The sequence below is a fragment of the Acanthochromis polyacanthus genome, chromosome 5, assembly GCF_021347895.1.
Source record: "Acanthochromis polyacanthus isolate Apoly-LR-REF ecotype Palm Island chromosome 5, KAUST_Apoly_ChrSc, whole genome shotgun sequence".
NCBI classification, from domain to species: Eukaryota; Metazoa; Chordata; class Actinopteri; family Pomacentridae; genus Acanthochromis; species Acanthochromis polyacanthus.
The window spans coordinates 35,657,451-35,684,373 of record NC_067117.1 but is presented as its reverse complement, the minus strand read 5'-3'; the positions used below and the strand labels follow the sequence as shown (position 1 = coordinate 35,684,373).

The window sequence follows — 26,923 nt, the reverse complement described above, 5'->3', positions numbered from 1 at the left end:
TCATCTCACCCTCTGTCAGCATTATTTCGCACTTGAAAAAAGTACACCACCATTTATCAGTCACCCGGTGTCTCACGGCTCCAGCTTCAACTTGTTCCACTTCTCTGTCCACCCTCTCTCTCTCTCTCTGCCCGTTCTAACTCCATCTGGTGAATTTCGGCTTCAGTATATTCGGGTTCATAAAGATATCCCCTTGGCTGAATGCTGAAGTCAATATATTCATCGTCGCTGTCGTAGTCAGACATGTTGTTGTTAACTTTACGAGCAGTAAACAAAGTGAAACCTGCGCGGCTGCCAGCTGGAGGCAGCGCGGAGTGATATGAAGGGAGAGAAAATGGTGCCAAGCGTTTACGAGGTCTGACTTTTTCGTGGACAACGGTTTTGTAATGCAAATATATCACTCTTTCGAACACATATTGGTTTGAGAAGAAAACGCTTTATTTTCGTGACCCCAGCAAACTGGCCGGACTACTTTCGTCTGGACCAAAACCGGACCGGATCTCTGCTCACCGGACGCTGTCGGGGGTAAGTCTGTGTGAATGCACAACACTGCTGACGCGGATGCCATACAGATTCATGTCAAAAATCCCGAACTATCCCTTTAAGGCCAAGTCCCTCACAACAAGCGCTCTCGCGCTAATTACATTTTTGCTAACAAATAATCTTATTGCTCTTATTCCTCTTATTCCTTCCTAAGCTTAAAGTAACCCTGTGGAATTTCCTTATAGACAGACCAAAGTTATGTTTACATTCAACATCACTCACCATGAACTTTGAGTTCATTTCACTTTTTATAAAATATTTAACTATTTTTCTAAAAAAATAATTTTAACCCTGTAATGTTTACACTGGTCTTGTCTTGCTAACAGGCTTCGTTCTTCCTCTTTTGTCAATGCTGACAGTGTCTCATTTGTTGGATTGTTTCCGCCACCAACTGTTTCCCATCACAGTAGCATGAACCCAACAGCAGGCATCACATGCATGCTTGGTTACATGTGCATTCTTGTGTGTGTACACCTTGCACACAAAATAGAGATCTACTCGTAGAAACATGGCCCCATTGAACGACTAGTGGTCAAACACTCTGAAGTGTGTCGACACTTTCTCTTTTTGCAGCTGTAGTGATATATTTTTGTATTCTGCACTGGTCTACACTTCTGGTAGAACTGAGAGGAGACAAGGATCATCAAGAACAATTTTGACTTTTTTACTTTAAACAAGATGGGCAGATTTCAACTAGACTTTGTCACCCAGAGTTCAAATGACATTATTCATATTTATTTAGGGTTGCACACTGACTTGGTGGTTTGCATTTTTGCCTAACCTCTAGAAGATCCCTGGTTTGCATTACGGCCTTCCTGGGATCTTTTTGCACGGAATTTGCATGTTCTCCCTGTTCATGTGTGGGTTTTGTCCAGGTTCTCCTGCTTCTTCCCACAGTCCAAAAACATGCTGAGGTTAATTGGTAATTCTCGGTTGTCTGTAGATGTGAACGTGAGTGTGATTGTTTATCTCTATGTGTAGCCCTATGATAGACTGGTGACCTGTCCAGGGTGTCCCCTGCCTTCTCCCTAAGGGATAGATTCCAGCCCCCCGCGACCCTAATGAGGATTAAGCGGTATATAGATAATGGATGAATGGATATTTGTTTAAATAAGAAATACTGAAGAACTGCAGACTTTTTCCTATAGAGACAGATAAAAGAGAAGTCTAAATAATTCTAGTGTGTCTGTATCTCCTAGAAATTTTATGGGAGAAAGTAGCACATTTGTTGTTGTCCTCGTGTAGTAAATCAAGGGTGTCACAAGGACACAATTCTTGCAAATTGAAGTGCTACCAATGCTGCTTGGAAGAGTATTCTGTGCAGTTTGTGTAAATGTTAAATTTAGTCAGGCTGCCTCAGGAGAGGACTGTGAACAGAGTGGGAAGCAGACAGTCACAGTGAGAGACAGAGAGGGGTATGAAGCTAATGAAATGAGAAATGAAAAAAAGAGTCAGAAGAGTGTCAACATGACCCATATACAATTGCTTCTGTAATTGCACACCACAAAAAAAAAAACAAAAAAAAAACTGATCATTTGTTTAGTCGACCTCCTCCTGATCTGGTTCAACTCCCATTTGTTCTGCCCTGTGTAAGCAAAGATCCTCTTTCATCTTCGGCTCCACCTCACCACCTCAGAGGCTTCAAACTGCCAGAAAGGTGTTGATTGTACTTAACTTGAATGCTTCATGCTCCTTCTCTGCCTGTTGGGGCTCAGCTGTGTCCAGGTGATTCCTGAAGACGCTGAGGTTTCTCCTCTGGGTGTCTGCTAGAACAGCTCACCCAGGAGCATCTGCTGGAAAACCACAGTGTAGATTATTCAGTGAAAAACACAACCTCCTAAACAGGCCTGTGTGTTCCTTTACTGACACTTGTGAGCATGCGTGCGTGCATGCGTGCGTGCATGCGTGTTTGTGTGTGTGTAAGCTGTTCCTCTGGGTTAGTTGTAACTTTTACTTGGGTTTGGACACCCAAGTAAAATGGGCAGGCAAGTCAACATGCTGGCAAAAGCCTCGCCTCACCTTCACCTATGAGTTTGTTCAAGGTCCACAGCCTGGCTTCTTAACTGGTTTTACTAAAGATATGCTTTCTGTAGGGAAACAGTAGAATAACTATGGAAACCCAAGCAATCAGCTGAATTTGTCATCAGAGGTAATGCTTCAGAGAAGAGATGCAGGAAGAAAAAGAGTGAGAGTAGGATTTTGAAGAGCGAGCATCTCTGATACAGTTTTCCAAACGATGGAGCGTGTTTGTTAAGGTGATGGATCACTTTTTATGTATGGATCTGTTTTAGCTGCTCTGCTACATGTGTGAGATAGAGTCATTTTGTATAACTGTTTCTGAATAATCATTTCAATCTTTAAAAAGATTCCCTTATGGATATGAGATTTTTTTTCATCTGTGTGCTGCTCCCATTTACATATTAATAGTACCCTGAACTGGATTTGATCAAAATGATTTGAAATGTAATTACGCTGTGCTATGTTTGGTGCAAAGAGGTGCACACAAGCAGGCAGCATCAAACCCAGTGAGTGGTTTTTAGTCTGCTTTGTTGTGACTGTGTAATGCATAGCAATGTCTCTTACTGTCTTATGCATGTTGATGTATGAGGATTTAGCATCCCACTGAACAGGGAAATGTGATTACTCAGTAATACATTGGACAAAACAGACCTGTACTTATTCCTCTGTGGGCTGAGCAAGTGATCTTCTCCATTATGTGTTTGAGTGTGCTACAAAATCTGCAACATTTGGAGAGCTTTACAGCTAACTGCCTGCCACTAATGTGTCAAATGGACAATGGGATGGTTAGGCTAATTTGTGCAGGAGGGGTTTTATGATGTTGAAACAAGCTGTCGGAGCGAGGCAGATAATAGGACAGAGAGATCTGATGTCGCTTTTCAGATGAAGTAACGTCCCTTTCTTTGTCTTTTTGAAAATATTGCTTTCAAGCCTACATCCAGCTGCAGCATTTTTTCCACGTGAATGAGCAAAATCTGTTATTAACAAGCAGACTCACTGAAGCAAATTCTAAGCAAAGCAACACCCAGAGCTTGGATGGGCAGCTCTCTGTCATACACAGATCAAGAGAAAAGAGGGGAGGTGGAGACAGAAAGAGAGAAGGGAGACTTTAGAGAGAGAGAAAGACGGGAGCGTTTGTGCTCGCCTCAGAATAAAAGCAGAAAAACGCATGCATATATGTGAAGAACGGGAAGAAAGGGAGAGAGAGGAAAACAGGGAGGGCAGGACGGAGAGGGAGGATAGAGCGAGGGCTGCTCTCAGCATCATCTGACAGGAGAGAGGCTGATCTCCGACAGCAGGTGTTGGAGGATAGAGAGACTGAGTCAGACACTCGGAGAGCGCGATACGTAGAGGAGCACCAAGTTGTTGAGAAGGAGAGACTGAGCTGCAAGTGAGGCAGGTAAGCATGGACGCAGATGACGGACTTTGCTGTCCTTGTCGGGATGAACTGCTTAATGATCGATGAATTGTGCTGAAGCCTATACAAGACAGATGCTGACAAGGAATAGAAGCAGCTGAAGTCTGTGTGTTGTATTGCTGTTTCTCGCTCCTGCTGATCTGCCCTGATCTCTCCATCCTGTGTCACTCTGACTGCTGAACTTTTCTCTCCGGATCTTTGGCTGTCTTCCTCCCCTTTTTTCTCTCTCTTTTCCACCCAGGAAGTGGCTGACTGGCATCTCGAGTAAATTACTCTGCTTTCATTGTGCATTAGCTGCTATACTTGATTAGATTAGTTGCTTTCTACTAAGTGGACCTGCAAAGCTTAGGGGTTTATGTGTACTTGTCTCTTTCAGACTGTGTATGTGTGTCTGGTTCAGTGTTTGTGTGTCCATGTCTGTGTGGTGCTGATGGAAGGAAAGATGGAGCCAAACAAGACATTGCTTTTTAAGCAAAAACACGATCCAAATATTATTTTTGTTCACTATTTATGACTCTTAGGAACTCGAGCCAAGAGCAAGAATTTAATCTACAAAGCCAATGAAGAGTGAAACCTGAAGCTGCCCCAAAGACAATGAATTGGAAAACAGCATCGAATCTGTCTGAGCTCTCACATTCATTTGAGCTCCATTTGACTGTTATGTTGCTGGTTATCAAGCAGAAAAAATGCCAGCATGTCTGCAAAATGTGTGCTTTGCCAAAGCAAAATCTCTAATTCGGTTATTTTGGAAAAACTCCAAGATCTGTCTTTTGGTGACGTCAAGGGAAGGATTGACTGATGATGATGATCATCATAATGATGATGATAACCTCATGTAGTATTATCATCACGCAATTAGAGCTTTACACCCAGCAAAGTGGCTGTAAGTAAACAAGAGAAATAAACGTTCTCTCTGGCAGAGCCCCAACTACAAAGAGCCAGTCGTTTCCTCTTTTCAGCTTAGTCTTTCAGCAGTTCAAGCTCATAGCCAATCATGTCGACAGATTAAGACAGATCTCTCCAAAGTGGGTATTGTTGCTTACTGATTATGAGTTTAGGTGATGGGTAGATACCTTAACCCACAGATACACTTCAGTTGTTTTTTCTTTTTTGTCTTTATGCTGCTCGTACATGTATATACGCTAATTGAAAACCACTTCAGGTGACATGAAGCTCATCTAGAGAATGCCAAGAGTGTGCAAAGCAGTAATCAAAGCAAAGGGTGGCTTTTTAAAGAATCTAAAATATAAAACATGTTTTGACTTTTTTCACACTTTTTTGTTTACTACATAATGCCATGTGTTCATTTGTAGTTTTGATGCCTTCAGAGAGAATCTACAACGTAAATAGTCATGGAAATAAATAAAAACCATTAAATGAGAAGGTGTGTTCAAACTTTTAACTGGGAGTGTATGTATATTTGAAATTTAAAGCCCTCTCTCAACAGGGCTTTCCTGTATACATTGGACAGTAAATTTGCCACATCTGTAATTTCACCGACTAATATAGCTTCCTATGTACAGTTGGATTAAACAGAATTGAGAAGATCTAGGTCTTGATGATGCTTCTGTTTCAGATAAGTTTAAAGTTTGTTTTTCTCCTTGTTCCATACATGAGTCATAGCTCATTTGGGCCAGAGTTACACAGCGATGGATAGCGCGTCTGTTGGTCTCTTTATTAATGCAAGATGCCCCAAGGTCGTCTTGCTGAGAGAGGCTTGTCTGCTTAAACCCATTTGATGAGCTTTAATGGACAAAGTTACTGTACCATTAATAGACAAGGTTACTCTACCATAGCAGCACCCTGCAGTGCCCGCAGCTATGTTTTGTTTGCCAAAGAAATCAATGCATCATTGAGCTGGACATGTGCACTAGGCATGTTCAGCCAGTATTTAGCCCGAGGTCAGCACTATTTGTGAGAAGAAGCACTGTAGATTTTTGCTGAAGAGTCTCCCAGATGAGCATTTAAATTAACTTTTTACCATTTCAGTTGTTTGGATGACAACATATTTTTGTAACCGTACAGATTTTTTTTTTTCAGCTGACTCTTCTTTTTTGCTGTTTCTTTCCAAGCTGGCACATTCTAGTTGGCCTGATTTTCAGTTGAGTGCAGTTACTCTGTGCAGACTTTGTAACGCTAACCACAACCGATAAACAGCTAAGGACAAACCCTCTGTATTTTCCAACTTATGTAGTGCCATTCTGTGCAATTTTAATCTATACTAAATATATTACAGTCACCCGATTCTAACACATCACCACCAACATATTATCATTTCAATTTATTTGCTGGTAGAAACACAATGTACGTACCTCTTCAGCCTGTCCAATTAGCAAACCAAACATGGTCACATATGAGACATGGATGGTATAATCTTCAGTCCAAAGGTCAGAATATCCCAAGAGAAAATGCGTATTTCATTAAAATGCAGATTGTATATCTGACACCTTGACCCATACCATGCAAATGAATGTGTTTTGCTCTATCTGACTGACCTTGACCCTTTCTGTGCTCCGTGAAAGCAGCAACCCACCACAAACCCATCCTTCTCAAATTCATGTTTTAGTTTCAGTTTGCAGAGCATTTCCCAGCTCATTGGTATTCGCAGGTGCTGCACAGCTTGTCCCATGATTTGACTACAAAAATCTGAAATTTTGATCCGAGCTCGTGACCCAATAGGCTATGGAGGCTGCTGCTGGTAAACACAGGATTAATTGGTGGATTTAATTTTTGAGTGTTTTGTGTCCATTCTACAAATCTTCTGCTGTCAGAAAATAACATAAAACAGGTGACTATCTTGAAAAGAATTGTAATCCAGCAAGCAAAGGGGCAAAGGAAAGGAGAATGTCCATTGTTTTTTTTTGTGTTTGTTTTGTTTTTTGGAGTTTGGCTATTTATCCCTGGTAATTTAGACAGTTAATTCTGGTGCTTTAAGCGATGACTTAAGAATAATCCATTTTCAGTCACTGTTGGTTATTATCAGCGTGTTGAAAATGACAACCTACAAAACTTAAACATGCAACTGTGGCAAAAACAAGAAAAGCACTCAGTATTCTGCTAAGACTGCTCAGTCCTTGTATCATTTCCCATGGATGAAATCTTTAATGAAATCTTTAATGAAAAATTACCTTACATTGAGCACAGGCATGTGTTATGCATTTGTACATTTTTGTACGATACCCAAACCTTAATATGTAGCAGAATTGATGGGACTCAGAAACACCCCCACAATTTTATCAATTGTTCCTTGTATGATTTCTGACAGATAAGTCCCAATAAGTCAGCAATCATTTCATCTTGGTGTCATTTCTGACCTTCCCTGAAAATTTCATTCAAGTGCGTTATTCCATTTTTGAGTAATGTTGCACACAGACAGCCAAACAGACAGACAGTCAAATGTACGCTGATCGTCACATAACTTTGCTGCATTCCTTGGGGGAGTAATAAACTACAGTTTTTGTCTTTTTCAACATTGGTCAGTGTATTGTATTACTCAGCAAAAGAAAGTATCATTTAATAGATAAACTGGTCAGTCTCTTTAAACCTGTATTTTCCCTTAAGATGAGTCATGAGCTATAATAGAATAATAATAAATAACAGTAATAATGACAAAAACAAAACAATAATAATCGTCGCCATCGTCGTCGTTGTCATCATCATTCTGTGTAATTTGATGCCACCATTCATTTTGTAACAGATATTTGGGTTTGTTTTTCAAACTGAGTATTTTACAGTAATTCAAGGGATAGATAATGTTGCAGTGTTGCTAGGTGACACGTATATTTATAAAACCTGCAGCTGTATCAGGAATTCAACCTCAGAATGGAGAAAAAAAAAGAAAACAGCTTTGAGTACAGTGTGTGCACCACAGAGAAATAAGTAACTGCAAGATGAATGTATCTTTAGAAAACTGTAGGCTCGGCCCATGAAAGCGGATGATCAATAATCTTTTATTAGACCATATATGAGCAGTGTGCTTTTCACTACAGAGGAGGAAAAATCACATATTTTCTTGCACCCCTGTCTTGTTCTTGTTTATCTATTTTTTCTGTGTGTATAAACTCATAGCTGCAAGATTAAATAGTTTATGAAATGTAACTGAAGAATAGACTTTTGTCTGTGGAGCCTGAGTGGGCAGCTTGGCAGCAGACAGTACCTCCATCATTGTTTAACCTGGCTAAGTAATGCTTGGTTTGTGCTATCCATCCATCCATCCATCCATCCATCCATCCATCCATCCATCCATCCATCCATCCATCCATCCATCCATCCATCCATTCATCCATCCATCCATCCATCCATCCATCCATCCATCCATCCATCCATCCTCTCTACACCGCTTTATCCTCACTAGGGTCATGGGGGGTGCTGGAGCCTATCCCAGCTGACTCGGGCGAAGGCAGGGGACACCCTGGACAGGTCTCCAGTCCGTCGCAGGGTGGTTTGTGCTGTGTGTGTGTCAATCAGCCCATCAGTGTGACACAGTGACCTGCCACCTGCCTGCTGCTGTGTGCAGCTTTGACCTGTCAGCCATCAAGTCCAAAACTCATTAGGATGTAGTGCAGCATTTAGTTTAATCGACTGTTGGTCATCACAAGTTAGGATTGAGAGAAAATGTGTGTCTTTTGAATAAATAATTTTAAATATAAAACAATTGTTCAAATAAGGAAGGAATTGACAGAAAATTGTTTAGATAATTGAATCATTGGTCCTATTTTCTTAAATATGAATATTATTGACTGCAGTTTTCTTAGTCTGTTTGACTGTTGGTCGGTGGGAACTTGATGTTTTGATCAATTTTTACATTATTATTAGTGATTAGTGATTAATTAGTGACGATGTGACGATCAGCGTACATTTGTCCGTCTGTTTGTCTGTCTGTCTCTTCGCAACATTACTCAATGGATGAAATTTTCAGGGAAGGTCTCTGAGTGCTGTTCTTGTTTTAATTGATTTTATTGGCGCAGTGATTAACTGAATGGATAGTTTTTAGCATTCAACCTTTGACGGTTTTTAATAAAGTGAACATTTGTCATTGAAGACATTTGGGCTCCTCAAATACATATTGGTGGCATTATTAATGAGATGTTTGTGATGATTGGCATGCAGTGGATTCTGGGCATTCCAAAATGAAAGATAAAGCAAAACAATGCAAAGCAATATAATGTTGTCTGAATTCTGTGACACACACAGTGATTTCCATCCTTTATCATCAATAAAGAATGGAGTGTTTTTATCACTGTTGGGTACATATGAATTTATATGTATGTATGCAGTATTCTAGCAGCTGAGAATCACAGAACCCACAGCCGGACCACTTTTAATGTATGTGAAATATATGTGCTGTATATAAGATAATCAATCACTGCATTGCATCCACTAAAGGAAGAACAGCCACATGTACCTTAGGAAAACCATTTGTTCAGACTGTAACATTCATGCTTGCTTCACACTCTTTGCATGCTAGTAAATGATCTGCTGCACCAGAGCACCTGCAGTGCCTCAAAACAGCAGATAAATTACTGAATATCCATCTCTAATTTGAGACCTAATACATCCATATGATACAGTATCACCATGTCATATGTCACGATGGTGGTATTTGATAAAGTGTGCTTGCTGTGACAGTCAGAATATGCCAGCCTGCCATCTCTATGAGTCAAGCTTACCATTTACCCCTTCACTGGATATGTTCCTGTTATCTGCCTTGTAAATCAATACAGTGACATTACAAACAGATACGCACACACACATGCTAGGTTTTTGTTTTTATATTTCCAGTTTTGACCGGTTCGAGTCACCTACCTGCTGCTTCAGCACACAGACAGCTAACCCAGAACTCCCACATGGGTCTACTCATATCCATAATGAAAGGAAACACACAAAGGTGCAAATCAACCTTGGTTGAGGAAGATTCAATAGACGGAAAGATGAAGGCTGCATGACAGCCTGCCACTTTCATTCCAGAAGCTTGGTGGCTTTCATTAATGTCAATGAAACCTGAATAAAGAAAAAGTCATTTAAAGGAAGCTGCTTTGTTTATGCTGAAATAAAATAAAAGCAACTTCCAGTTTGGTTTGGCACTAACTACATGAGTCCGAATGGGACAATTAAAAAGCTGTCACCTCATCTTGAGAGATTTCAGACTTACTCAGTAAGTCATTTCTTTGTAGGCAGATTTTAATGTGCCATTCTTAACTTGAAGCAGCATTTGACATCATATTTCATTGTGTGCCAGCTGTACAATATGAAAGAGGTAACAAAGTTCATACTCTGGAGGAACATCGGTTCTGAGAAGCTGAGGATGTTACAGGAAAGATCTGACAGCCTCTTTCAATCATTTTCCTGAATTCAGCAGAGATCAGAGGCAACAAAGAGCAGTGTTTCTGCTTTGTTACAAATAGATTTCCTAACCTCAACTCCAGGTCAGCAATCTTTTGTCATAAAAGTGTAGCTCTGTTTACTCACCGTCATAGATTTTCCCCCGCTGTAATAGACCAGGTGTTTTCAGATAGGGGAGAGCTGCAATATCTAATAATGGGTTGTGTTGCAGGAGAAAGACCTCTCCTGGAAATGATCTCATTTCAGATTGACCACCTTTAAACAACTGTGCAGTGTTGCCAAGATGGCAGAATGTAGCAAATATGTGAGTGTGAGTGCACACATCTCCAGTTCTCACTCTATTCTCACTAAGAAATCGGATTGTGCTATTGTTCTGTGTTTCTTTAGCTCCTGAGCAGTGTTTAGATTTGCCCTCTGCTGCAGGTTTGGGAACAGGATGCATGCACAGACGGGCTGCCAGTTCTAGCAACTGTGTGTGAGACGAAGTGTGAAGTAATAAGCTGTGACCAGAATCCTGGTCAGACTGGTAATTCTCTCCAACCACACAGAGGAGCGCATGGGCTGAAAGGAACAGTAGAAGAGTGGCGAGGGCAGCAGGTTAGAAGATGAAAGCACAGGGTCCTTTCTTCTTCTGCTTTGTGTCAGTTTTCACTTTGTTCTGCCTCACGTCAACACTTGCCTCTTCCTCTGTGCAGCTGATCTGTGCTGTTTCACGGTCTTGCCTGTAATCACACGCATCTTAGTAACTTTAACCCAGCTGCCGTAAAGGCAACAATATGCACAACGGGTGGCATATTTAGTCTTACTCCTCAATAAAGATGCACACTGTGGCTTAATTATATTACATTTCACTGTAGTAGAATCTCAGTGATCTGCTTCAGTGGGATGAGTCAGTTGTGTTACATTTTCCCGTGCTCATATTGCTTAAAAAAGAAACTCTGCTTAAAACTAGCCTTAACCTCTCCTTCCCTCTCTCGCTCTTTCTCTCCCCACCCATTCTCTGTGACTCACAGGAAACAAGATGGAAGGATTCCTCGTATCTCTGATGAAGTAGAGTCCTCACTAGCACACTCCCACCCTCCATTTCCTCATCCTGCGCTTTCAAAGGTAACACAAGACTGCGACCTGCTACTCTCTTCTCTATCCACACTTGAATTTGCATTTGTAGACAGTGCAAAGAGTCTGACCTGAAAAATGTGAAACTGAAGACATGCCTAACATGCCTTTAATGAAAAAATGAACTATTAATAATGACAGCATGGCATGTCTTTCATCTACTTCCATGGTTCTGAGATTATATGTGGATGTTTAATGCCATAGTTTTAAGGTGACAAGAAATATAGCCACGATTAACAGCACTCCAATAATGTAGTTAGTTATACGTGTACATTCCCTGCTGTTGCAAGTCAGAAGGTCTACAATGTTCATACTGCAGACCTTTGTACTTGGAATATTGCAGTATGTAGGATGTAGACATAAAAAATAAACAGCAGTTTTTCCCATGATCCCTTTCCAGACCTGGTTTAACCCTATGAAGTCCAAGCAGTTGGTATTTTTTGCTCCTGTCACTGCGGCTTCATTTTTCACTACAATGAAAAGTCCTGCACATGTGTAGAAACAGCAGAACCATGGCGAGAAGTAGAGTGACCTTTTATATTTTTTCGATTTATATTTTTGGAGTAATCAAACAACATTAATCATAAAAGTGAAAAAACAAATGCTGAATTTCTTCGATTATTTGGTTTACAAAAAATTTTCAAAACTGGAATCAACATTTTTTTCAAGTGCCCACTGGTGTCACCAATAAGGGGGAAAACACTAAAGATATTTTACTGCTTACTTTAGTTTCTACACTTGTCCAATATATATGCTCTGTGTTTACAAAGCCTTTAGTTCAGCTGAAAGTCACTGAAAGTTTGCCTTGTGGCTGCTGGGCACAGTTGAGTCAATCATGGCTTTGCAGTAACATTGAAGAGTGCAGATTTTTATAGGATTTGGTTTGAGCAAATAGTATATTTTTGGTGAATTCTTAAATGAGGCATTTTGAACAAGAAAAACACTCAGAGAGCGCAGTTCATTCCACTACATGGCAAAATGTAGCATTTTATTTATTTATTTATTTATTTATTTTTAGAAATGCAGCATTTGTTTATTAGCTATTGATGATCAGAAATCACAGCAACATAGAATGTGTCCATTTAATCTAGATTTACCCACAAACAAAATGACCTTGCACTGAGCGTGGGTGTGTTTTATGCATGTCTACGTTATGTACGGATACCGAATCACGTGACTGAAATATGTAGCAGGCGGCTGGAATAGATGAGACTCAGAAACATCCCCAGAATTTAATCAATCGTTCCTTGTGTCATTTCTGACCTTCCCTGAAAATTTCGTCCAAATCCATAGTTATCCCTTGATCATTAGGGCTATACGTAATTGTCCAGTGTCATTTATTTGGCATACTGTACACAGCAGGGGCCGTTAAAGAGATTTTTGGGGAGCTTTTGGTGCTCATGATGCGTTCGTGATTTCCAGGGTTTAGTCCCACCACAAGCTGTCAAGTATCAGTCATCAGACTGAGTGAAGTTCTGGATGGATGTGATGGATTCTTGAACTTTTAAAAAGAGCCGGTGGACAGCTGCCTGTGCTGAAACCAGAGATCAGTGTGGCGGGGCTGGTTGCATCAGACTTATGCTACAATGACAGCTGACAGCAGCAGACAAACCAACAGTTTGAATGTTTGACAGTAGTTTAGATGATTGGCTCAAAGTCCGAGTGGCTGAACTGAAAAGCATGATTGCCCTCACAGAAGAAGAAAAAAAAACAACAAAAAAAAACAAATATGTATCCATGAAAATTTCTCATTGAGTTTGTCCTGAACCTCACACAATTGCACTGGGTAAAGTTCATTCAATATATTTAACGCAAGCATTTTAGTTTATTTTAAGCCAGGCTCATATAGACTTAGTGCACCAAGTGTGTGCTAATCCATGGCAGAAAATAGTACACCAAAAATCTTCTATTTATATCTGTTTGAGTTGCATTTTCTTCCAAATACATAATTTTGTGATCCCCTTTTCACTGTCTTGAAGGGGATCTTAGCCTACCTCTGTGAGCAATTGGTAGACATATGGGAGTCGTCAGGTAATGCAGCTCACCTCAGCCTTTCAGCCTATAAAAGCTGGCATGTGTTCACTTTGTTTCTATTTTCCATCCATCTGGCATCTTCCTTCTTTTGTATTTGCAAATTCAACAGCTTCACAGTACACATGATGCACATTCATTTACTGTTACTATTGGTGATATTGCTGAATTCTATGCTTTATTGCTCTCCTGTACTGGTGTAGTTTAATGGATTCCATGTGAATTATCTAAGTCTTTTGCATGTTGTCCCCACCTGTCACTTTCTTTGAGCCAGTTTGTGACAAATGTGGGCCTCGTCTGGGATATTCAGATCTGTTTGGTGATGTGTAAAGCTTGCCTTCATGTGACGTGCAGCTTTATGTGGTTTTTGCATTTCGTATCATTGCCAACACTTTTGGTAAGATTTTGGGTTCTGTGTAGACTTTTTGGGTGTGCAGGAGGAGAGCAGTATTGGCTTTCGTTCTGTAGGCTAAAGTAGGCGATCTCAATAGATCAACCAGGTTGTTGCTTTGACTTCAGTGTGATAGAGAATGCAGGTGCAGACGATGTCTTGGGAACATTTCCCTGATTTGGTGTCGCCAATTCCTAGTTGTCTTTTGGTTTTGTTGCAAACTATGTAAATACCCACCACTAGTCCAAAGACTAGGGTTTAGATTAATTGTGGTTAGTTGGGGATCTTTGGTTCTGTGGCTTTTCTTTTACCCTTATAACTTCTTTGCTACTCGTATTGTTGTTTGTAGGTTTGCAGCATTTCAGATAACATGATTAGCATTTATTGAAAGATAAGTTTGGGGCTTGAGGCTATCAAATTAACTTTCCTAAATATTGTAAGCTTAGTTGGGACATAGCATATTTCATAAGTGAGGATCAAGAAATGCAATGAGATAGTAATGCATGTTCAGACTGTTGCGGGATGTTCTATGGAAGACTAGAATCATCCAAGTATTTCTGTACATCCTGGTTACTCAGTCCCTCACTGTGATTTAAACCAACCACTGGCACTGGCCAACAATGCTGGAAATATAAGATTTTGATACTCTTCAACTTGTCAGGCCTAGAAAGCGTGAAGCAGTTTGCACCTAGTTTTGTGTAGAAGCATTTTGTTACCTCTATGGTGCTGCCTTGAGTAAAGCTTCAGTTACTGCCTAAACCTAACTTCATTTTACTGACCTACATATTCATAGAAATGATGATTTCATACGACTGCAGCGTTAACAGATACTGTATCACATTTTACCATAATCTAGGCAGATATTCTGAGTCGTTTTTGCAACAGGGCTCATGCTTAACAGTCTGTTATCTGTGCATTTTAACTAGCCATTTTTGTTTTAGAACTTGTCAAATGCTAATTATCATTGTCATGTAATATTTAAATTTAATTTGTCTGCTGCTGCAAATGAAGATGCAAGTAGACTGAGTTTGACCTGAGGACAGACAACAGTTTGACAGCTGGTAAACGTGTTTTATTTGTTGTCGTTCACTGCAATGACCTGAGACGATATTTGGTTTTGGAATAGGTGACCACAGCTCATGTTTTAGTTTTTTGTGTGAGCTTTGTTGTAGCTTTGTTTCTGTCTTTTGTGTTTTGGTTGGCTAACTTTTGTTTGGGGGAACCTTTGGGTATGCTGCTTTGGTTCAGTCAGAGTTTATGTGGAAATTCCAGCTTAGTGCTTGGTTGCTGGAATTTTGTCAAAGCAGAGTGTGTCATGTGTTTCCTGTCTTCAGGGCATGTGTGGCTAGACAATTGTGATTATCACAGGTCCTCATTCTTGAATCAACGTTTTGATTAGGCCTTGTTTTTTTTTTGGGAGTCCGACCGTGAGCTTGCTGTCTGTACTCCTCAATGTGTGTGCTAGAAATGAACTTTAAGTTGAGGTGGGTTGTACTTTACTCATATCTGGATACCAGTTATAGGTTTAGAAATGAAACTTACCAATTGACCTGCTATTTCTTTGCTGGGTTTTCCTGCCCTTAATTTGCTCCTGGATCCAGGGTTGTTGTGTTTGGAAATCCGATCTGGTAGGATGGAGGTGGCTGAAAGTATGGTTTTGTTTTGTGTGGTAACTGGTTTGCTGCAATGAGGAATATCTTTATGAAAATGTTTTTAACATTGACAAGTGTTTTGGTTTGCTTCAGATGTCAAGGTGGAACTTTGATTTTAAGAAAAAGGGTGGACACCCCTCCCACTGTCTTTAATGCAGTCCTAGCCTATCTCAGTGGGCAACTAGCTGACATGAGGTTCTTCTGTTAATGCAGCTCAGCTGGGCCTTCCAGGCTATAAAAGCTTTCATGTGTCCACTTTCTCTCTCTTCCATCCACCTGATATCTGCCTTCTTTTTTGTTTGCACTGTCAACACCTCCACAGCACAAGTGGCACACTTCTATTCACTGCTCACATTGCTTATATTACTGATTTTCACACCTATTGCTGCTTTGTTTTAAGAAATTTCATTTGATTTACGCCCTACTTGTCACCTTGTTTAAGGCAGTTTGTGACACGTATCATAAAATTATGGACTTCATTCAACAGTATTGTCAACATAGAATAGCACCAGCATCATCCTGCAAAGCAGCAGATCAGTGTTTGGAATTAGTGTTTACTGAGCCCAGCACACACGGACTTACATGATGCCACTCAGATAGTTACCAGTCCATCCGTACTGTCTTTCCATCTGTGCATCTTAATTCCCTTGGGTTTCCTCTCTCTTTTTGGCTCATCATATTTTTCAAATGTTGCCCTCAGGTGAAAGGTGTCTCTGATGCCCCCACCCCCGGTGACTCTAATTGGCAGGCGGCCGTTGTGCCTGACAGAAGAGTCTGTGCCCTCTGTCACATGCGTATGGGACAAATATAGATCTGCAGCAGTTGTTCCTCTCTTATACATACCATTGGAGGCACATTGGTATTATTTCTGTCACACATGCAGTGGAAATCAATTTTCCAGAGATTAAAAAGTCATATATGGAGCTGCACAGAATAAACTTGGAGATACAGATCTGTTTTTATTTTTGTTTGTTGCTTTTTTTGTCTTATTGTGAATATTTTGTTGACCTAATTACTTTGGAATGCCACAAGTTCTAAGAACAGCAAAGCCATTCCTCGCAAGCTATATGTTGCAAGTGTCAAGCTGGGTTTGGCTGTTTACTTTTGAATTTTAACAGTACATGTTGGGTAATAGGTTGTACACACATTGGGTAATAGGCTTAAAACCATGAAATTAATTTTAAAAAAATGATACTGCCTCATAGTTCCAATGCTTTAGAAAGTATCAGTTGGTGAAGTTAAATGCTTTTACATATTTGAGCCAAGTGTTTCTGAATAAAACTGAGCTTATTTAAGACAAATTCATATAGTAAAGCTCTGATCTGAGAAATGCAAAGAGAAGTTCAGATGAAATATATTATTCTGAATCTAATATGTTAATCGGTGATGTGGTGTCATTTAATTTGAGACATGCTTCTATATTAATGTTGACCTGTAAGTTGCAGTGTAACCTTTGTACACAGACGACACTACAGAGATGCTGCACATGTTTTTTATGTTCTCATCATGGAACTGTAAAAGTTTACGAGCTGCAACCTAGGCTCCTTCTGTTTGTTAATGGGTTACAGAGACATGGTCAGAGCTGATGACCTGAAGGTTTTAACACTGCTGGGTGCATGTCAAGTTTTGCAGTTGTTTGTTTGAGTTACACCATCCAAAATGAAATGTTCATTATCCATTTTGTGATTATTTCACAAATGGATAATTGTCTTTCAGTGTTATTTTTAATTGTTTGTGTTTTGGTTGAGAATTAGATTTTTGAACAAAAATTAAAAATGACTCAGCATTATATTTTTTCTTTTCTGCATTTTGCACTTGTGGTTAGCACCTGAGGAAGTACATAGCCATCCACAGACCTGGTAGCACAAACCCATTATACATGTAGCACATCTGAACATGCAATAATTTATCAGTTAGCCTACTTTAGGAGGATTGGGAGGTGTATGCGAATATTACTCACAAAGTGAAGTCGTAGATCAATGTAATGTCATCATATCATTATCATAAATGTTGTTCACATTTAAACATAGAAGAACAGTCCAATGCCTGTGCTTCTCCGCCCTACACCCCTGCAACTGACCCTAAGGCTGTGTGTGTACAGTGTGTTATAGACAGCATGTTGTCTAGAATGCACACTGCATGGTGGGGTTATGACATTGGGTACTTTTTTGTGTAAGCTGCTTCTCGGGCCACTCATGGCAGAGTAAAACCACAAGCGCAAACCCACAAAAATAGAAACTTAGAATAAGAATTATCAGGGTTAAAAAGCTACAGTGCCTTGTGAAAGTATTCGGCCCCCTTGAACTTTTCAACCTTTCGCCACATTTCAGGCTTCAAACATAAAGATATAAAATTTTAATTTTTGTCAAGAATCAACAACAAGTGGGACACAATCGTGAAGCGGAACGAAATTTATTGGATATTTTAAACTTTTTAACAAATAAAAACCTGAAAAGTGGGGCGTGCAATATTATTCGGCCCCCTTGCATTAATACTTTGTAGCGCCACCTTTTGCTGCAATTACAGCTGCAAGTCGCTTGGGGTATGTCTCTATCAGTTTTGCACATCGAGAGACTGAAATTCTTGCCCATTCTTCCTTGCAAAACAGCTCGAGCTCAGTGAGGTTGGATGGAGAGCGTTTGTGAACAGCAGTCTTCAGCTCTGCCCACAGATTCTCGATTGGATTCAGGTCTGGACTTTGACTTGGCCATTCTAACACCTGGATACGTTTATTTGTGAACCATTCCATTGTAGATTTGGCTTTATGTTTTGGATCATTGTCCTGTTGGAAGATAAATCTCCGTCCCAGTCTCAGGTCTTTTGCAGACTCCAACAGGTTTTCTTCCAGAATGGTCCTGTATTTGGCTCCATTCATCTTCCCATCAATTTTAACCATCTTCCCTGTCCCTGCTGAAGAAAAGCAGGCCCAAACCATGAGACCACCACCATGTTTGACAGTGGGGATGGTGTGTTCAGGGTGATGAGCTGTGTTGCTTTTACGCCAAACATATCGTTTTGCATTGTGGCCAAAAACTTTGATTTTGGTTTCATCTGACCAGAGCACCTTCTTCCACATGTTTGGTGTGTCTCCCAGGTGGCTTGTGGCAAACTTTAAACGAGACTTTTTATGGATATCTTTGAGAAATGGCTTTCTTCTTGCCACTTCCATAAAGGCCAGATTTCTGCAGTGTACGACTGATTGTTGTCCTATGGACAGACTCTCCCACCTCAGCTGTAGATCTCTGCAGTTCATCCAGAGTGATCATGGGCCTCTTGGCTGCATCTCTGATCAGTCTTCTCCTTGTTGGAGGTGAAAGTTTAGAGGGACGGCCGGGTCCTGGTAGATTTGCAGTGGTCTGATACTCCTTCCATTTCAATATGATTGCTTGCACAGTGCTCCTTGAGATGTTTAAAGCTTGGGAAATCTTTTTGTATCCAAATCCAGCTTTAAACTTCTCCACAACAGTATCTCGGACCTGCCTGGTGTGTTCCTTGGTCTTCATGATGCTCTCTGCACTTTAAACAGAACCCTGAGACTATCACAGAGCAGGTGCATTTATACGGAGACTTGATTACACACAGGTGGATTCTATTTATCATCATCAGTCATTTAGGACAACACTGGATCATTCAGAGATCCTCACTGAACTTCTGGAGTGAGTTTGCTGCACTGAAAGTAAAGTAATATTGCACACCCCACTTTTCAGTTTTTTATTTGTTAAAAAAGTTTAAAATATCCAATAAATTATGTTCCACTTCACGATTGTGTCCCAATTGTTGTTGATTCTTGACAAAAAATTAAAATTTTATATCTTTATGTTTGAAGCCTGAAATGTGGCGAAAGGTTGAAAAGTTCAAGGGGCCGAATACTTTCACAAGGCACTGTAAATTCTAATGAGAAATGGAGTATTATTCAATTTTTTGTTAAAACCCAAACATAAACAATCAAAATTTAACTGAGAGAGAATTATCCATTTGTGAAGTATTTGGGGGGTAAAAAAAAAAAGAATAATTAAAGTTTCAAACCTATTTTTCATTTGATCTCTTGTGATGGTGCAAATTGAACAAAGAACTGCTAAGCGAACTTCACTGATGTTGCACATCAAAGTGTGGCTGCAGGTCTTGCAGAGTACTACTGCATGTGTGAAATAAAAGTTGTTCAGAGCCTTATGGCTCCAGAGAGAGCCGCATGAAGTCTGATGAACTGCTTGTAATGTCATTTGGTGCCACTAAGCATTGGTCGCTGAAAGCACAAGTCTGACAATGAGTTAGAAAGACCTGCGTTTAGTGCACCTCTGAAGCACATTCCTCAGATCTGCTTGAGACTGTATTAGCTGCTACAAGCACAACACTCTCAAATCTCTTACACATCGATTCTGAACTGCAGTATTTCTAATGTAGGCAGCAGATTCTGACAAGGAAGAAAAAACTTATGCTTCTTGATCTGTGTTTTTTCATTGAGTCCAATAATGTTATAGAACTGCAAAGTCACATAGGTGAAGTGCTCTTTTAATTATTTAATTAACCTGCTTTGCATGTCAATTTCAACAGTACTACAAGGGATACTAATGGATTCAGCAGCCTTATACTGAAAGTTCAAGGTTTTGTCTTGCTTAAGTCTTTGATAAAGCACTTATTAATAATAATGAAATTCACGTACAATTCCCAGTAGATGTTAATCAAATTGCAGGAGTTGTTCTGCTATAGGGAGCATTACAGAGCCTCCCTGACTAAACTGACTGTTCTTTTGGTGTTACTGCAGCAGAGACAGTAGGCAATCTGCTTCAGCATACAGAGAACTCAGCTGCAGTTCTGTGGACCTTAACCTCTGTGGCAATCAACCAGCTCATCTGATGCGTTGATGTTGTGGCGGGGGTCATCTGTCTGACCCCCATTGATGTCCCCCAGGCCAGAGTGGTCACAGCAAAATCAGGCTGGTCTTTGCAACTAGACCTGGACAACAATGGACTTTCTCTGACTGGAATGCTGGGATCTGTGCCCATTGATTGTCTCTGTTTGAAGTTTAGTTTTTCATTTTACTCGGGCATTTTCCTCCGAGGATCTCACTAACCCAAGGAGCATAAATGGAGAGATGAGAGGTGTGGACTATGTGGATATTAATGCCTCTCATATGAATTCATGCACATACTGTACTTACTCAGTGATTCGACCAGATCAATCAATGAATCAGTCAGCCATTAGATCTCGCACTCATTCAGTCAGATCTCTCGTTCTTCGGCACACACAAACACTGCGATTGCACACAATCAACTCAGAGAAGAAGAGATATGCTGTCCTCATCTGCTCAGGCGTACAAACAATGATAGTGCATTCACTGCAGCGGCTTTGTATAGTCTCTGAGGGCAGGAGAAGAAACGTGAGCAGCTTAAAAGGCTGAATTTTTCATACTCCTCCATTAGATCACACTGTACACTGTAAGCACCAAAATCAGGCAGGATTGTACAACTGTGGGCTGACCTTCCTAAAAGCTTAAGCTGAAATGTTGCACTCACCAGCACAGCATCGTAATCAGTATCCTGTACAACTGAAACAATGTCAGTGCTCATAATGTGAATCTTGTCGTAGTTTCTCTCTCTGATGTCCGTTATGTGCAGGCGGAGGAGAAACGTCCATTGAACTGACTTGCTTAATAATAAGTTTATTATAAGGAAGAACAGCATCGATCAGACAGAGAGACTGTCTGGGAGAATCCGGCCAAATGAATCTCCCCGAACAGTAATCTGAGATCATATTTATATGATTTGGACAAGTATGAGGTCACAACATATGTTTCTTAAAAGACATCTGGTCACGGAACAAGACCCTACAGAACAACCCCCTATCATTAAGACACCCAAAGATTCATTCGAGCCCCAAAGAACAATTATCATTTCCTGGACATAATGATCCCCAGTCTAATCACAGAAATTGCTTCCTTCAGCAAAAACCACATCTATTCTAATAAGCAGCATATATCCCAACATACATCTCAGAGCAGATACTACAATCTGAATCGTGATTAATATCTCCCACGCATTTGCCATCGTGTAACAATGAAGCCTGATTATTCAGCAAGTATGTAATTAGTATTCGGTTTCCATCTGTAAATGTTCTCAAATCCCAGTTTGGCATTCAGCTAAAGCCAGTCTAGACATGGGTAAACACATCACCAGTAATGAAATGTAGCCTCAGGATGAGACCGTGTCTCCATGACAGGTATATTCTGCTGCAGTTTCACTCTACTGAAAGTTACCTCTGTCCGTATAAATCAATTTTTGTACCGTTTTAATTCAAGCCATGTAACCAATTGACCATGTGTGTGATCCCATCGACTTTCCCCAAAGAAAATCAATGCAAACTGCAAGCTGTGTTTATCTTCTTTCACAAAAGACAAAAATCCTTAACATATACGCTATTCAAAAGTTTGGAGTCACTCAGGCAATTTTTCTGTGAAAACTCACACTTGTGTGAGTAACATAGTTGCAGAAGGGTTTTTTAATCATCAGTTTTCCTTTCAACACCATTAGCTAACACAATGTAGCATTAGAACACAGGAGTGATGGTTGCTGGAAATGTTCCTCTGTACTCCTATGGAGATATTCCATGAAAATCAGCCATTTCCAGCTAGAATAGTCATTTACCACATGAACAATGTCTAGACTGGATTTCTGATTAATTCAATGTTATCTTTGTTGAAATACGGACATTTCAAAATGACCTCAAACTTTTGAACAGTAGTGGATGTAAACTGTCCTTTTAAAAACTTTCAGCTACATTTTTCTTTTTAGAAATTGGTCAATGTGGATATCTCACATTGTGATCGAAAGACCCGCACAGAAAAGGTTTTGCTTTCACAGAACAGTCCACAACATTTCCTCCCACTCCTTTCCCTCTCTGTCTCACACTATATTTTGTGCTTTCATGTCATACCCATGCCTAACTATGCACAGATTATTTTCAGAAGTGCTGCAGTTGGTTAAGCCCACCAGCAGGTTTTGACATCGAAACATTCAGGGAACTGTGCTTGTCTCACGTTTCTCCTCTGGTGGATGTGAGAACACTTGGAGCTCTCACATTGTTGTTTTCTTCACTAGGACATCATACAGTGAAAAGTACTGACACATTTCCATGCAAAGATCCAACATGCATTCTTAGCTTTTCCTTTCATCTACTCTACCATTCAAAAATTTGGGATCACTTAGAAATGTCCTTGTTTTTAAAAGAAAAGCATTTTTTATTCAATGAAGATAACATTAAATTAATCAGAAATACAGTCTAGACATTGTCAGTGGGGTAAATGACTATTCTCGCTGGAAACGGCTGATATTTAATGGAATATAGCTCAGTGGGTAGAGTGGCCGTCTCGCAACTGGAGGGTTGCGGTTCGATCCCCTGGCCCGTCGTGCTCATGTCTAGGTGTCCCTGAGCAAGACACCTAACTCCTAATTGCTCCTGATGGGACATGGTTAGCACCTTGCATGGTGCTTACAGCTCCCGCCATCATTGTGTGAATGTGTGTGTGTGAGTGTGTGTGTGAGTGTGTGTGTGAATGTGTGTGCTCCAGGGGCGCTCTGACCTGATATGCGAAAAATTGGAATTTCCCCTGGTGGGATTAATAAGGGATATATATATATATATATATATATGTATGTGTGTGTGTGTGTGTGTGTGTGTGTGTGTGTGTGTGTGTGTGTGTGTGTGTGTGTGTGTGTGTGCATAAAAAGAATATCTTCATAGGGGTACAGAAGAACATTTCCAGCAACCATCACTCCTGTGTTCTAATGCTACATTGTGTTAGCTAATGGTGTTGAAAGGCTAATAGATGATTAGAAAACCCTTGTGCTGTTATGTTAGCACATGAATAAAAGTGTGAGTTTTCATGGAAAACATGAAATTGTCTGGGTGACCCCAAACTCTTGAATGGTTGTGTATGTTGTAAAGTATTTCTTTTCAAAAAATATCTCAATAAGAAAAATTTGAATGTTTGTGAGTGCTTGTAAAGAAACAAAAGCATAAGACTTATGGCTCATAAACTGCACTTTCAATCTGTAACAGCACTGCAGGTATAATTAACCTACTTCTCAACTATAAAACTCAAAGAAATATAAGCTATAAAATGTGGAATTTTTCAGTTAGTCTTTAATCACATTGGATATAACAGTACTGCCTACTGACCTGTTTTCAGAGCGGAAGTGTTTCAGAGAGGAAAACTTGAGAAATTTCAGATAAAATAAAAGGGGAAGAGAATAGTCTTGTATCATGATATAACAGAAAGACAGTTCTGCAGTTTTTTTTCTTTTCTTTTGCGTCTACATGTAAGTGTGTGTGCTTGCATTAAAAAGAGAAGAGTGCACAGGCAGGGGAGCCACAATGTTCCTCCCTTCGTCCTACTTCCTTCAGAACAGCTGTGTGTCGCAGGGAGGGTGGCATGGAGGGGGGTTCTAAGAAAAGAGGAAGGAAGGGAAATAATATTCTCATGTTACAGCACACACTCTTACCTCACACACAGATATATGGATTCTGATGGACAGCTATCAAGTTTTCTCTCCGAGCTTACAGTCTGAGCGACAGTGAGTGTCATTGTCAATCTCGCCTTTCCGCTTGCGACTGACGGTGACATCAACACCCTCGCTCCTGTCAGCTTTCCTGCACTTGTGGAACAATGGCTGATCTCAGGATATCTAAGAATGCTTTACTGGATGGACTTCTCAATAGTCCTTCCAGTAAACCATTTCTCAAGAGACGTTGTGTCAGTGATGTGAGTATTATTTTTTTTCATTTGCTGGAAGTGAGACATTCTTTTCATGCTAGTTGTTGTTGTTACTCGTTTGATTTTTAAGGTAACTTAGAGACTGAAACACATACACTATGTTTGGTGATGTATAGCAGTAGAAAATGTTTTTTTGGTTCACTGTGAAAACAGATAAAATGCTCCACTGGTCTGTTTTTAACTATGCATTGCATCTGTGTTCTGGGATGAACTACTTACAATGCATGCTTTTTCGTTTCTGATCTGATGATAACATGCAAAACTGAATTTGTAAATTCTACAATGCAGCTCTTTCTATTAGCTGCATGGTTTCATGTTCTGCTACTAATAGAATGCCTCCACTATCCAGGAGTGAACTGCATCTTTCCTCTGGTTCACTGATAATCCGATCAGCATAGGACAATGTTTGTTGGTGTTTGTTTTGCAGTCAGGAGAGCAGGATCTCCTTGAATATCATATGGCACTGTTTATTTTTACATGCAACAATAGACTGAGGCTGCACCTTTGGCTTTACTAGGTCAGGGTCAGATGTGCGGGAATGAACTGTGAGTGTGCATTTATGAACGAGATGTGCTCATGTATGAGTTTACAAATGTGTTTCCGTGCACCTCGTCTGAAAATGTTTAGACAAATGCATGTTTATACGTTCTTGTGGTTTTTGTGTGTACTGCATATGTATTTTGCAAGCCCTGCAGTGCCCCTCAGTAAATTTAAGCTGTCATGTGGAAACATCAGCTTGGCACTTCAGTCCGTTTGTGTTACATGGTGAACAGAGGGCTCACCCCGCAACAAGCACTGCTGTCAAGGCCGCTGTGATTCTCTCCTCCTTTATCTCAGGTTGGAGCTGCTTCATATCCATAATGTGGCTTCTGCTGATGAAAGTTGCATGCCTAGGGGTATTTTCTTCTACTTTATCCTCTAGCAGCGCCTTGGTAATTGGACAAAACACTAAATTACGCTGTGTAGAAGTGCACGACTGAGCTAGTGGTACTATTAACTGGACACTTTAATTTCAAAACATTCAGTTTATCCCATATTGAAATGATATGAAACCTACTTCCCAGACCATCTGTATCAGTTTATGCTCTGTATTTACACTACTGTTCAAAAATTTGGGGTCACCCAGGCAATTTCATGTTTTCCATGAAAATTCAGACATTTATTCATGTAACATAATTGCACAAAGGTTTTCTAATCATCAGTTAGCCTTTCAAGACCATTAGCTAACACAATGTAGCATTAGAACACAGGAGTGATGGTTGCTGGAAATGTTCCTCTGTACCCCTATGGAGATATTCCATTAAAAATCAGCCGTTTCCAGCTAGAATAGTCATTTACCACACTGATGTCTACACTGTATCAGAAATACAGTCCTTATTTCTGATAAGGGCAAATGTCCTTTTTTTTTTCTTTCAAAAATAAGGATATTTGTAAGTGACCCCAGACTTTTAAACAGTAGTGTACTTGTTACCTAAAAGGTTGTAGTATGATGTTTTTCTTATCCCCACATTATTGTACAGATCATGTATGCAGTGTCTCCTAGCTATTACTCACAGTTAGATGAGCGGTTGGCTTTAGCAACAGAGAGTAGCACATGGAGCTGTGAGGCTCATTTCCCCCTAAGAGTTACTTGTTTACAGCGTGTTTGTCTTGAAGTGTGGAGGAGCGATTCTCCTGACGTTAAGGAGTGCCGTCATCGTGAAAAAAAAGGAATTAAGTGGTAAGAGAGATTCCAACAGGAAGTCTTGTGGCTTGAGCATGCACAGCCAGCTTCTTCACTGAGCAGAGATGAGGAGACAGTGCAGAACACAGGGAAATCATATCAACACTGCTATACAGAATATCAAACCCATGTCCCTTTTTGGATCTCTGTCAACTCTCTCCCTCAGACCTCGGACCTGTTTGCTATGATCGAGAGGATGCAGGTACTGTAAGTGGTCTTCTGCCTCAGCTTTTTGTCCTTGCATAAACTTGTCCGTGCTCCCTCACAGGCTTTAATCAAATGGCATTCTCAGATTTTCTCTCACTTTGGACACAATTTCCATTTACTTCTATTTCGAGGCTCCAGTTTTCTGCTTTTCCTGGTGTTTTTGTATTCAGCCCTGCAAGCCAGCTACTGCAACACTTTTATAAATGTCCATGAATCCATCTATTTGCCATTAACATGTCTTTTGGTATTTGCAGCAGTAACAGCCTCGGGCTGTCTTCAGAAACCTTGCTCTACTTAATGTGCTGAACAGAGCTGCTGTGTTTTCTCCTCACAGCGAGATACTTTTGTGTACATCATCAAATGTGTGCAATATCACGATTTGCAGTGCTGAGGTGGATTTGCAGGAATCTAGTTTGTTTGGTAGTCATTGATGTAGTATCAAAGAGTTACACAAACCAAAAGGAAGAACAGTAGATTTTGATTTATCTAATGGAAGAGAAGAGCATTGCTTCAACAGGTACTTTGATCTTAAATTGTCTCTGACATTATTGACATCCTCAAAATTTCCCTTTGAACTGAATCATAGTAGTTATCTTTTGTCTTGATTTTGTTTGATCATAAAATAGGAGTCTCTAAAGTGGTGAGGGGGAAATTTTTTATCTGCATTTTCTTTCATAGTGGTCAAAGATTTTTTATCTTCAGCATAGTTGTA

At 40.1% G+C, this 26,923-nt stretch overlaps 1 protein-coding gene across 13 annotated transcripts in view; it reads left to right on the top strand.

The window, feature by feature from the left end:
* The window catches only part of rap1gapb (RAP1 GTPase activating protein b), a 137,565-nt gene that overhangs the window by 83,564 nt on the left and 27,078 nt on the right, over nucleotides 1-26,923 (top strand). For 12 of the 13 annotated variants that reach the window (XR_007941972.1, XM_051948302.1, XM_051948301.1 and 9 more), the window contains one exon: nucleotides 11,335-11,428. Coding sequence is in view for 5 of the 13 variants with exons in the window: in XM_051948294.1 (XP_051804254.1) it covers nucleotides 11,335-11,428 (94 nt within the window). In the remaining 8 variants the exon portion in view is untranslated. Of the gene's footprint in view, nucleotides 1-3,635; nucleotides 3,962-11,334; nucleotides 11,429-26,923 lie in introns of those variants that run through there. The other variant, XM_051948300.1, reaches the window with a different exon arrangement.